General features: G+C 37.2%; 1 protein-coding gene across 1 annotated transcript; it reads left to right on the forward strand.

Moving 5' to 3' along the window:
* Window positions 1–273: 273 nt before the first annotated feature.
* On the forward strand, window positions 274–4,498 carry SLITRK2 (SLIT and NTRK like family member 2). Its single transcript, XM_044057630.1, has one exon. It carries the CDS (start codon window positions 965–967, stop codon window positions 3,503–3,505), a length of 2,541 nt encoding a protein of 846 aa, XP_043913565.1. The 5' UTR covers window positions 274–964; the 3' UTR covers window positions 3,506–4,498.
* The last annotated feature ends 7,839 nt before the right edge of the window (window positions 4,499–12,337 follow it).

Here is a 12,337-nt window from a genome sequence, read left to right on the forward strand (position 1 = left end):
TTGTCTGTATTCGTAAATAAATCCATATAGTACGTATTTTATTACCTTCTCTCTTCTATTTACCAGTCCATTAGTGAGTTGGAGAATTAAGCTTATAAGCGTTATCTCAAGAGATGAATTTCTGAACATTTTTTTCCCAGCAACAGTAAGGCAACCCAGTACTTTAATACAGTTAATCACCTCCTACAAGGGCATGACGTAAGCTTTTCTGCTTAACACACAGAAAGAGGAGGAAAGCCCCCACCCCACCCCATCACCCTCTACCCACCCCCCACTCCCACATACCCTTTTCAGCTGAAACTCAAGGCACACTAAGTGAGCAAGACTGAGCTGAAAACCTTGGACACTGTCATCTTAAATTTAAGGCATCCCTTTTGAAAAAGAAAGAGATTAAATTCACCTCAGAGTCCACTCCAAGTTACCCCTGCAGGTGTTGCCTTTAAGAAAGAGAAGGAGGGAAGGAGTGAGGAAGAGAGAGAGAAGGACGACAAGTGTAAAAGAGGGGACAGAGAAAGCGAGGAAGAGAAGCGCCTGCTGCCTTTCCCTGTGCGCCTCTGCAGAATGCAAAGACGGCAGCAGGCTTGGGGTGGAAGGCGTAGGAGCTGCAAGTCTCTTGTGAGGGTTAATACCGTTGCATGCTTTTGGAAACCTTTGCTTTCTGTACAGGAATCGCTACTTCCAGCTCCGCTGCATCTCAGTAAGCTAAAGTACTGCTTGAGGTCTTGCTGTCGCAGGAACTGAAACGGTTTGCCGCTACCACCGTGTGTACAAATGATGAGTTCTGCAGCTTAACCGTCTGTTTTGCAACAAGGATAGTACACCGAGGGCAGCCAGTATAAGCCAGCACATGTAATTTCACGCTCTCTCTAGGATAGCTTTTTATTGGGGCTCCTATTCTAAATCCCCATTTGTACGCTTGAATACAAGACAATAGTGATACAAGAGGTTCACTGCGTTTTTAAAGATGGACTGCGTATTTCTGTTAAGTATTTTAATTATTACTACACATCCATTAAAAACAGAGACCCGTAAAGTTGCCAAAGATATTTGCAAAAGTCGGTGTTTGTGCGAGGAGAAAGAAAATATGCTGAATATTAACTGTGAAAATAAAGGGTTCACTAGTACCAACTTGCTTCAGCCGCCCCAGACTCGGATCTATCAACTCTTCCTGAACGGGAATTTATTTACAAACCTCTTCCAAAATGAATTTGTAAACTATTCCAATGCAGTCACACTACACCTGGGAAACAACGAACTGCAAGATATCAGAACAGGTGCCTTTAATGGTCTAAAAATCCTAAAACGGTTACATCTGAATAATAACAAACTGGAAATACTCCGGGAGGACACCTTCCTGGGTTTGGAGAACCTGGAGTACCTGCAAGCTGACTACAACTATATCAGCACAATCGAAACTGGTGCTTTTAGTAAGTTGAATAAACTGAAGGTGCTTATTCTAAACGACAACTTGCTGCCATCTCTTCCGACTAATGTTTTCAGGTTTGTTCTTTTGACTCATTTGGATCTGAGAGGAAACAGACTCAAAATGTTACCATTTGCGGGAGTGTTGGAGCATATTGGCGGTATAATGGAAATACAGCTGGAAGAAAATCCTTGGAATTGTACTTGTGATTTACTGCCCCTGAAAGCTTGGCTGGACACTATTTCTGTTTTTGTTGGAGAGATTGTCTGTGAAACACCGTTTAGACTGCATGGGAAAGACGTGACCCAAATGACCAGACAGGATCTTTGTCCACGTAAAAGTGGTAGTGATTCGAATCCTAGGGGAGGGCAGGCATCAGGGTCCGACTCATATTTCCAAAAGTTGTCACCCACTATCAATTCAGTTGCCACTCCAACTCGAGCCCCCAAAGCGTCCCGTCCTCCTAAAACAAGAAATCGTCCAACACCCCGTGTTTCAATGCCAAAAGACAGACAGATTTTTGGTCCAATTATGGTTTACCAGACAAAATCTCCAGTACCCACTACCTGCCCAGTTGCCTGTGGTTGCACTATCCAAAGCTCCGACAATGGATTCAATGTAAACTGTCAAGAGAGGAAGTTAAACAATATATCAGAATTGCACCCTAAACCTAGCAGTCCAAAGAAGATGTACCTTACTGGTAATTATCTACACACAGTGTACTCAGAGGACCTCAAGGAATATAATTCTTTGGATTTGTTGCACTTGGGGAACAACAGGATAGCATTAATTCAAGACGGTGCCTTTTCGAATCTCACACATTTGCGCAGACTCTATCTAAATGGTAATTACATTGAAAGTCTGTATCCTTCCATGTTTGATGGATTGCATAACTTGCAGTATCTCTATTTAGAGTATAATATCATTAAAGATATCCTACCACACACGTTTGACTCCCTGGGTAATCTCCAGTTGTTGTTTCTCAACAATAATTTATTGAAATCTTTGCCTGACAACGTATTCCGTGGCACAGCTCTTACTAAGTTAAATCTGAGAAATAACAATTTTTCTTATCTGCCTGTCAAAGGTATCCTCGATCAATTTTCATCTTCCATTCAAATAGACCTCCAAGAAAACCCGTGGGATTGTACGTGTGATCTAATAGTTTTGAAGAACTGGATAGAGCAATCAGCTGCCACGGTAGTGGTCAACGAACTGACCTGTGAGTCCCCTTCCAAGCATGCAGGCAAGCTGCTTCGCTCGCTTAGGAACGAGGCCATTTGCCTGGAACACCCCACCGTGCTAATCACAACAGCATTTTCTGCATCTAACCCCACACTTACCCCTGCCCCAATGAGCGTATCTCCAATCTCAGTGCTAGAGGAACGTACTGAGGTACCGCTCTCAGTTCTCATCCTTGGTTTGTTGGTTGTTTTTATTTTATCAGTCTGTTTTGGAGCTGGTCTGTTCGTTTTTGTGTTAAAGAGACGTAAAGGAGTGCAAAGTGTACCACACAGTGCAAATAACTTAGATCTCAGTTCATTCCAGCTGCAGTATGGATCGTATGGCAGCGAAACGCACGACAAAACAGAGGGTCACATATACAACTATATCCCACCTCCACCTGTTGGACAGATGTGCCAAAATCCTATCTACATGCAGAAGGAATGTGACAAGGTGACATACTATAGAAATTTACACGAGTTGAGCTACAGCAGTCTTGAAAAGAAATCAGAACAAACCAGTCCAGCGTACACTATAAGCACAGCCGAACTTCTTGAGAAGCAGCCCAGAAAGGAGTCAGAATTATACCAGAATATTGCAGAGAGGGTGAAAGAGCTCCCATCTGGGAGTGTGGTGCACTACAGTTTTTGCACCTTACCTAAACGACAGTGTGCTCCTTCTTACGAGTCCAGAAGACAGAAACAGGACACACTCAACAGAACTTTTTTATACGGGACTCCAACGAAATATTTCATGGAACAGACAAAGCAGGAGAATCCATTATTACATGGAAATCTACAACCAGAGCCAGACTATCTTGAAGTTTTGGAGAAACAAACTGCAATTAGTCAGCTTTGAAACTCTTTAACTGGTTACCTTAAGCAGCACTGTGTTGTTTTAAGGGGTTCATTTGAACCTGAGTCTCGAAAAACTGGAAGTTTATAAGGTTTTCAGGCCGAAACGTTTAGACTTGCCTTGGACACTGCAAACTTCTAAAAAAAAAACAGAGTTTAACTTATTTCTATATTCTTTCAATTTCCAATAACTGTATACAAAAGAATGTTGCTATATTTTGCATAATAGATTTTTTCTGCTTCTTGCTTCACGATTTTTGAAATGTATTATGTCGAAGATCTCGAAAGATCTTTTATTGCATTACACTATTCATAACTTTTTGTACATTACATTAAACTGGAAGACGTTACTGAGGACAAATACATGATACAACCACTGGGTGTCACTTTTGAAGTGCCTTGCACTTAAGGTACTGTATATTACTTTATTCTTGCATTTAGTTTTTTTGATTAAATAATAAAAAATGCGGTTTTATATATTTTCGAAAATGGCAACTTAGATGTTTGTTACTTTAAATCAATGTCACACCAGTGGAGGCATTATAACCTAAGTTTTAATTGTTGAAACCCTACATTAGATAAACAGCCTGACTAAATTAATTTTCTTCCTGTGCCTTCTTTCAGTGCTTATAAATTAACATGAATCTACAGAAAGAACCAGTAGTTAATCAATAACTATTAAAATAAATGGCAAGACTTTTAAAAAAGTGAAGTCAGTACGCTCCCTCCCCCCAAATAATATTACCAGTGGCCATGCTAAATATACCTGTTTTCATTTGCCTATATTTTGCAGGTATTATTTAATAATTGCTTGAAAGAGCTGTGTGAGCAATTGTGGGATTCAAAATACAAAGATCATCGGCACTTAATTAGCATTTGTATATACCTGTGACACAACCTTTGAGTCCCTACATTGTTTGTACAACTGTGTCTTCCATATGTAAAGTTACTGGACTCCAGGTTAATAAAGTTTACTTCTCTTCGTGTTTTAAATACACCACCAAGTATCTTCAGTATGGAAATCAAACAACTAAGTATGCCTATTAATGTTTGTCTTTATACATCCATGTGGAATAGTTTAATTAGATAAACAGATATTTCCAGGGCATGCCAGTGTATATACTTTTTATCTGCTTTCCTATGCACACATAAAGCAGTGCTATTTAAACAAACAGCCATTATTTACAACAGACCTACTTTTGTTCAGTCCCATTGTAAATCCTTATGCAACTGCAAATGTGATCCGAATATAAAGTAGCTACAGCTTTTCAGTTTCTCACTAAAGCAATTGATGGGGGTATGAAAGAAGCGCACTGTTTCCTTTTCAAAAATGGGTTCTTGCACATAATAATCTTTTATTATCACAGGAAGACTGAAGTGGACTGGACTAGCTAATGTTTCAAGCTTTATTTTGCTAGCTTATATTTATACACACAAGTACAGCACAGAAGCCACTGTGACATAGTGAGACTTTATTTTTAAGATAAGGCTGTATTTGTCTCTCTTTCCCCTTGATGTATTGGTATTTAATTAACTGTTATGTATATTGAAATAACTGCATTTGATGATGAGGGCATTCTACTTAAACATAGTCGACTCATTTTTATTCAAAGTTCTTTTATTCCCCAATGAGGAAATTGATTTTTCCTGCTTATTCCATGTTGTTCATGCTGGGTAACTCATAAATGAATGCATTCTAACTTCAATTATACACTTTTAATAGGACAAACTTCTGGCATTACAATTTCAGTTATGCCCAGTCCAGAAAATTGGTTTTCTTATTATGTTTTAGGGCTTAATCAGTTTTGTTCTAAGTACTACTTAGGTTAATACAGGTGCGCTGATTCTGTCACAAGTTTTTTTCACTAATACAGTCTTTTTTCTTCCTCTTGCTAAAAGTTTAGGAACTAGATATATGGGCAGAAACACAGGGAGTGGATAGCTAGACAAAAAGACACAAATTTAGCATTTTTGTTTCTGTGCCTTCTTTAATAAGATGACAAACTAAGTAGAAGACCAAATTGTTGATGTTTTGCACATGTCTCCACTGCAGACAATCCTATGTTAGTAATGAAATACCGAAGCTTGAAGTCATAGCTACATTTCTGTAATGAGAAGTCAGAAACTAACATTGCTCAAACCCATTAGCATATGCCCTTCTCCATGTGCAAATGACCATTGTGTTTCATTCATATTAAGACTTCACTGCAGAAACCATTTTGCTAGAGCATTCCAATACTGCTCAGCACACAAGACACAGCTAACACAAAATAACTTAATTATATTGTTTGAAATGTTAGCATGTTTGCTTAAATCAGTTACCAAATGGAGATGGACTTTATAATAATGTATTAATGGTATAGGAAGGGACAGGGGGACTGAGACTGAATGACTGCTGATTTGGTATTTTATTATTTCACACCCTGGGAAAACATTAAGGTAACCTTTGTCTTTCACTCCCTCTCTGATGCATGGACACTCTCTCTCTCTCTCTCTCTCTCTCTCTCTCTCACACACACACACACACACACACACACACATCATGGGATTTAAACTTAGTATCCTTTACTGGCCTCAAAGAAGGTGAAACAGACCAGATGCCATTACCAACACTGTCTATTGAATTAGTCTGAATAAAAATCTCTGAAATAAAATTAAAAGACACGTTAATTTGCCTACATTTGTGTGACAAACGCAAATCTTATTTAAGGAACCAATCCTTATCTATCACATCAGTTTTCATTACACAGCGTCACACTCTTTCATAATGTTATATTTTCTAAAGAATCAAAATCATTAGGTGTGTGTGTGTGTGTGTGTGTGTGTGTGTGTGTGTGTGCACGTGTGTGCGCGCGCGTGTGTGCACGTGTGTGCGTGCATGCGTGCGTGTGTGCACGTGTGTGCGTGCATGCATGCGTGTGTGAGCGCGTGCGAGCTTGCGCGCACGTGTGTGTGTGTGTGTGTGTGTGAGCATTCATGTTTAGGAATAGAAGTGAGGCTACACTCCGAGATGCATCATTTAATGTTTTCCTGAATTAGATAGTCAGCTGATGCAGGTGTCTCACTTATTCAGTAACAAAGTGCTGCATTGTAACTTGGGGTCTTGATTCTTTTTTAGCAACTCGATAGACCATGCAAAGGACAAGCACACTGATGGAGTATCTGCAGAAATAATAAACTGAAAATGTAGCTTAAAAAGGTCAAATCTTTCATAGAGCATACTGTTTGGTTGGATACAGTAGGGAATACGTTTGCATCAAGACAGAATATACAGAAGAGGAAAGTAAATATACTTATATACAAGAAAAAACTACGTCAGTGATAGCCAAGTTTTTTCCTCATAGCTGTGTGCTAAAAGATGCACCCAACTTTAGGCATCAGTAACGCAATGAGAAAATTAACTGTGTGTTAAGAAATTTAGGATTCCTAATGTTATTAAAGACATAAAAGATCAGTTTACATCTTTACCCTGTAGTCCAATGTTTGACTCCCTTGCCCTATATTTGCCTACTGTGTGAGTTTGACTCACAACTTGTTTCTCACTCAACCAGACAGTGCTCCTAGGCTGGGTCTGAAAATGTCCATGTGGATTGATTTTCTACTCTAGACAGCAAACATTAACCACTAATTAATTGCATTCTTCAGGGATTTCTGTGATTGTGACACCAAAAAAGTCTAGATTCAAGACTGACTGCTACTTCTTTAATTTTTTTACATCTCTTACTATGGGATCAAATTTTAAAGCCCATCAACAGCTTTAGAGTAAATCCAGAGCAGAGATGTAACACTAGCTGCAGTGGCATTGTAAAGTTATCGGAGCACCAGATTATTCCAACTGTTTATTCTGACAGTCTGCTGTTATTAATACATGTAACATGGCTGAGAATTAATATGTGTATGTGCTTTGTGAGTCATTCAGTAAACATTTACTGTACTTAGATGCACCTACCCATTATATGAATCTACTTAGGTCAATGTTGGCTCTGAAAAAAGAAATTATGTTTGGCATTATATTACTGAAATATAATGTTATAGACAACTGAAGTTTATTAAATGTAGTTAGATTATTGTAAAATTCAATCATTTATGTGAATTAAAATAAGGCTTCTTGTAATGCTTATTATCTCAACATTCAAAATCACTGAGGCCTGTGTTTCTCAATATTTAACATACGTAAAAATAGTGCACTAGAATTTATTTATAAAAGTAAAAGATTAAAATAATTTTTACTGACTGTAACACATTATGGCTTTACCTTTTCCACATAAGCCTGAAATGAGACCCATATTTGGAGATTTTGAGAAAACTGTTCATTCATTCTGTCACACAGTTTCTTACTGATGCTTTGAAATTGTGGTTTATCAGCATTTGCAGCTCAATAGGGTTATTTTACACTTCAGCTCCCCCATTGAAAAGCTGTCTAAAAAGAATTGTGCATTTATCACGTTCATGCTGCTTTCTTAAAAAAAGAGGGCCGCTATTTGTGAATTCATCAATACAAGACATTTCCTAGGTCTCAAAAGACTTTTATGCACAGTGCTTAACATTTCCAGGCAATGCCACTAAGCAAAATATATGTTTCAGCTTTCAGTTGAAGTAGATAACCTCAGAGCGGAATAAGTAACGTAAGGTATGCATACCTTCAGATGTGTGAAACAATACAAGAGCAAGTAAGGAACACTGTTTGCTTTTATTACCACCACCCTTGTTTTCTTGGTCATAGGGCTAACATCATGGCTGAAGATTTTAAGTACCCCTAGCTAGAACTGACAATTATTCATAAATGCAATTATTCATAAATGCAATTCTACAATGTAATTGCTGACATAGCTGTCAGAAATTTTTCAGGCCTTGTATTAGAAAAATAATAATTTTAGTGGACAGGTGTGCTAGCATATAGGAACATTTTGCTTATCTAAACTTTGCTATTAAGTTCTGATAGTTACTTCTGGTTCATGCCCTGCAGCTGAATACTTATAAGGGTACAAGATATAATCAGAGTTTTAACATAGAAGATATTATTGTAAATTACGCGAGCCACAGCATAGAAATCCTTTATATCATGTATAAAATGCTCTAGCTGCTTTTCTGAAATTATCTCATTGAAGAGTTTTCACATTACCATCCTGTAGTAAATGGCTTGTCTCGTACAAGATCAACATTGAGTCTAGTGGTTTAGTTTAAGATAAAGATAATTTCACAGTTCTTCACAAAATGATGGCCAGTTAGAAAGGATCAATATTTACATTTACATTTATAGTATATGTACTACAGTAATGTTTTAACTCCTTATTTTCATACAAAATGTGATAAATGCATGTGCTTTCAGAAAAAAATGACAGCTCCTCAATACGAGTATTTTCTTGGGTGTCTGTCTGTCTATCTATCTATCCATCTATCCAAAAATGCATATTATACTGATGACATGTTTATTTCCACTAAAACGCAGCACAATCACATAGTGAATCTATTCCTCATTTGTAACAATTGCATAATATTGCCAGCAGTTATAAAGTTCCTTATAGTTTTCTTTCAGTCAATGAATATGTTCTTCTAGTCATCTCTCTTTATATTATGCCTCAGATGACATAGTTCTATAATATAATGCTGTTTTATACTGTTTATGTTTCATCATGTAATATCATTTTTGTGTTGTCACAGTATTTTTGATTGCTTGATACTGTACAATGCTAGCATATGGTATTACATCATGTTGCATTTACACAATATTAAGGACATTTTTACAATATAATTTTAATTTTCATAATAATAACACATACATTGGTAATATATGTTCTGTGTCATTGCACTCCAGAATATAATTGCATCATACTTCCTTTATTAAATTAATAAGTATGACATCATCACCAGTATGATGTAACCTTTTATAGTCGGGCCACCATTTAGCACATAAATAATACTACACCTTTACTGAAATAACAAATCTGTAGCATGTAACTTGTATTTTCAATTTACTTATCAGTAATATAGATATATGAGTAAGATGATTCTTTTCCACATATTCCATTGCATTTTGTGAATTGCAAGGAACAAGCATCAATATTGCTGTTATGGCTGCTTTTGAAATAAGAATTGCATTTATTTATACTAAATTTGGATTTTACAGTTTTGTATATAAATTATCACTAGGGTTGGCATCATTGTACTACAGGTTAAGATAACAACTAGATAATAACATGAAAAATATAGCATAGTATGATTCCAAATTGAAATCTTACTACAACCATATATTTATTGTACAATGCTGAACAACTCATGTAGTAAAAGGAATGTGTACCTGGCAATTTCTGGCCATCATTTAATATCACATTCTATGGGGTTATTTCAAGTAACAGAACCTACATGAATACACATTTTTTCTATGTCATGTTTTTATTGTTCTTATTAGCTTTCATTGGTTTGTTACAATATAACTACATTAATATTAAAACAAGATTTATAATTAATCAGCATTTTCTCTGCTTATACTTGGTATCTAATATTACTAAATAACTATCTGCATTGCAACAATCACCTGTATTGATTTTTCTGCAGAAGTTGTTTCAGTCAAACACTAAATTGGATATATCTTTGAACTTTTTTCTAATGTTGCTAAAATGCAGCTCCAGAATAATTTATGTTGTTTGTTTTAATAAACTGTTGCAGAGTGGGACTAACAGTAATCAGTTTTAATACTGCATTGAGGTTCTCTGTACCAAAATTATTGTAATATAAGTTCCTATTATTATAATGGCAGCATCATCCTAATAGTTTTATATTTTTGCTCCCATGTTAGTATAGTTCCTTATCTTAATTTTACTATCGAAGTTCACTTTAGAAATTAATTTTTATTGGAGTATATTTCTCTGAACATCAGATTACCATCTCTGATATTTGAGAAGCTTATTTTAATTTACATATGAACATATTTAAGTGTCATATCTTCTACAGCACTGGTACCTTGGTCCCTCTTTTCAGCTGTAAAATTTTTCTCAAATAATTTATTGTGTACTGGGCTTACACATATTTACTTCCCAAACTCCTCTCGCCCACAAGCCAGACACACAGGGAGGGGAAAGTGGTTAATTATAGTGTTGTAGGAGATTTTTTTCTTCTGATATGTTCGGGAGTGATATTTATTTGGAAATGTAAGTTATTTATAAATATGATGTGCAGATGTGAAGCTGCATCTTACCTACTGTGATGAGTTTACTGCCATGAACTACTGTAGTTCAAAGACATGAATCGTGGTGGTTCATGGTGGTGTACTGGAGATATCTCATGTCACTAAATGGCATACAGGAGCACACATTACACAGCTGTCTACACTGTACTGTTTTTTGTGTGGAATGTGGCATAGAGGAGCACACAGTACACCGCTGGCTACACTGTACTGTTTTTTTGTGTGGAATTTGGCATAGAGGAGCACACAGTACACCGCTGTCTACACAGTACTGTTTTATGGCGTGGAATGTGGCATACAGGAGCACACAGTACACCACTGTCTACACTGTGCTTTTTTGTGTGGAATGTTGCATACAGGAGCACACAGTACACCGCTGTCTACACTGTACTGTTTTTTGTGTGGAATGTGGCATAGAGGAGCACATAGTACACCGCTGTCTACACTGTACTTTTTTATTGTGTGGAATGTGGCATACAGGAGCACACAGTACACCACTGTCTACACTGTACTGTTTTTTGTGTGGAATGTGGCATACAGGAGCAACAGTACACTGCTGTCTACACTGGAGCAACAGTACACCGCTGTCTACACTGTACTGTTTTTTTGTGTGGAATGTGGCATACAGGAGTACACAGTACACCACTGTCTACACTGTACTGTTTTTTTGTGTGGAATGTGGCATACAGGGGCACACAGTAAACCACTTTCTACACTGTACTGTTTTTTTGTGTGGAATGAGGGAAGTATTATGTAGCAGGATAACATTATATATCACAGCAGGGAAAAGACAGCTCAGTGAGCTATGCCATGTCTTAATAGTAGCTACATGGAGCATGTATATTATACTTACCTAAGCTGCATTGCTTTGAATGGCTGTCATGACTGGAAGTGATTTAAAAAAACTATTTCCCTCCATATGCATGACAGTTGACATAGTGTCACTAGCACAATATGGTAATAAGGGGATCTGCTGCTGTGGGAGCTCCTATTAGTACAAGCTCATCAACATCACAGTGTGGTGCCACAAAAGTATGGTTGTGGAGCAAGTTTGCCTGCACCACAATGAGCTCAGTTAATGGTAGCTTCTTTTGTATCAGTGGTGATATGTTTATCAACTTTGCATGCTCAGCAACATATCAGCAGGGAAGGAGATAATTGTGCCACAACCACAACACCACTGGGATGTGTGCACCTGGAAGGCTACCCTGTTGAAACCAGCATTGTATCTGAGTCATGTGTAATCAGGAAAGGAGGAAGTTGTTTGCATTTGGATACCATTCATGGAGTACTGTCAGCACACAATGGAGAAAGATTGTATGCATTGCATTTATCCCACTGAGCACTTGGAGTAATGAACAGCATCGGGTTTTGTTGTAGATTTGTATAGTGTACCAGTCCTGCTCCATGGCATACAATGTTTATGAATAGCACTCATAATCAGCTAATGAACATTTATATTGTAGTTTTTAGTCTTATATTCTACTTGACTTGTATAGTCATCATAGATACCATTGGTTAGGTTGACTTACTTTTCTATTTTTCTACTCACATTAACACTAATAACTAAATAGTGAATACAGTAGTTACTCTGAAACCACTTATATGAAAAGAAACCAGCATTGTGCTTCAAAAACAAACAAGGAAGAATGC

The sequence above is a fragment of the Protopterus annectens genome, chromosome 15.part0, assembly GCF_019279795.1.
Source record: "Protopterus annectens isolate FY-2018-M chromosome 15.part0, PAN1.0, whole genome shotgun sequence".
Taxonomy (NCBI): Eukaryota; Metazoa; Chordata; order Ceratodontiformes; family Protopteridae; genus Protopterus; species Protopterus annectens.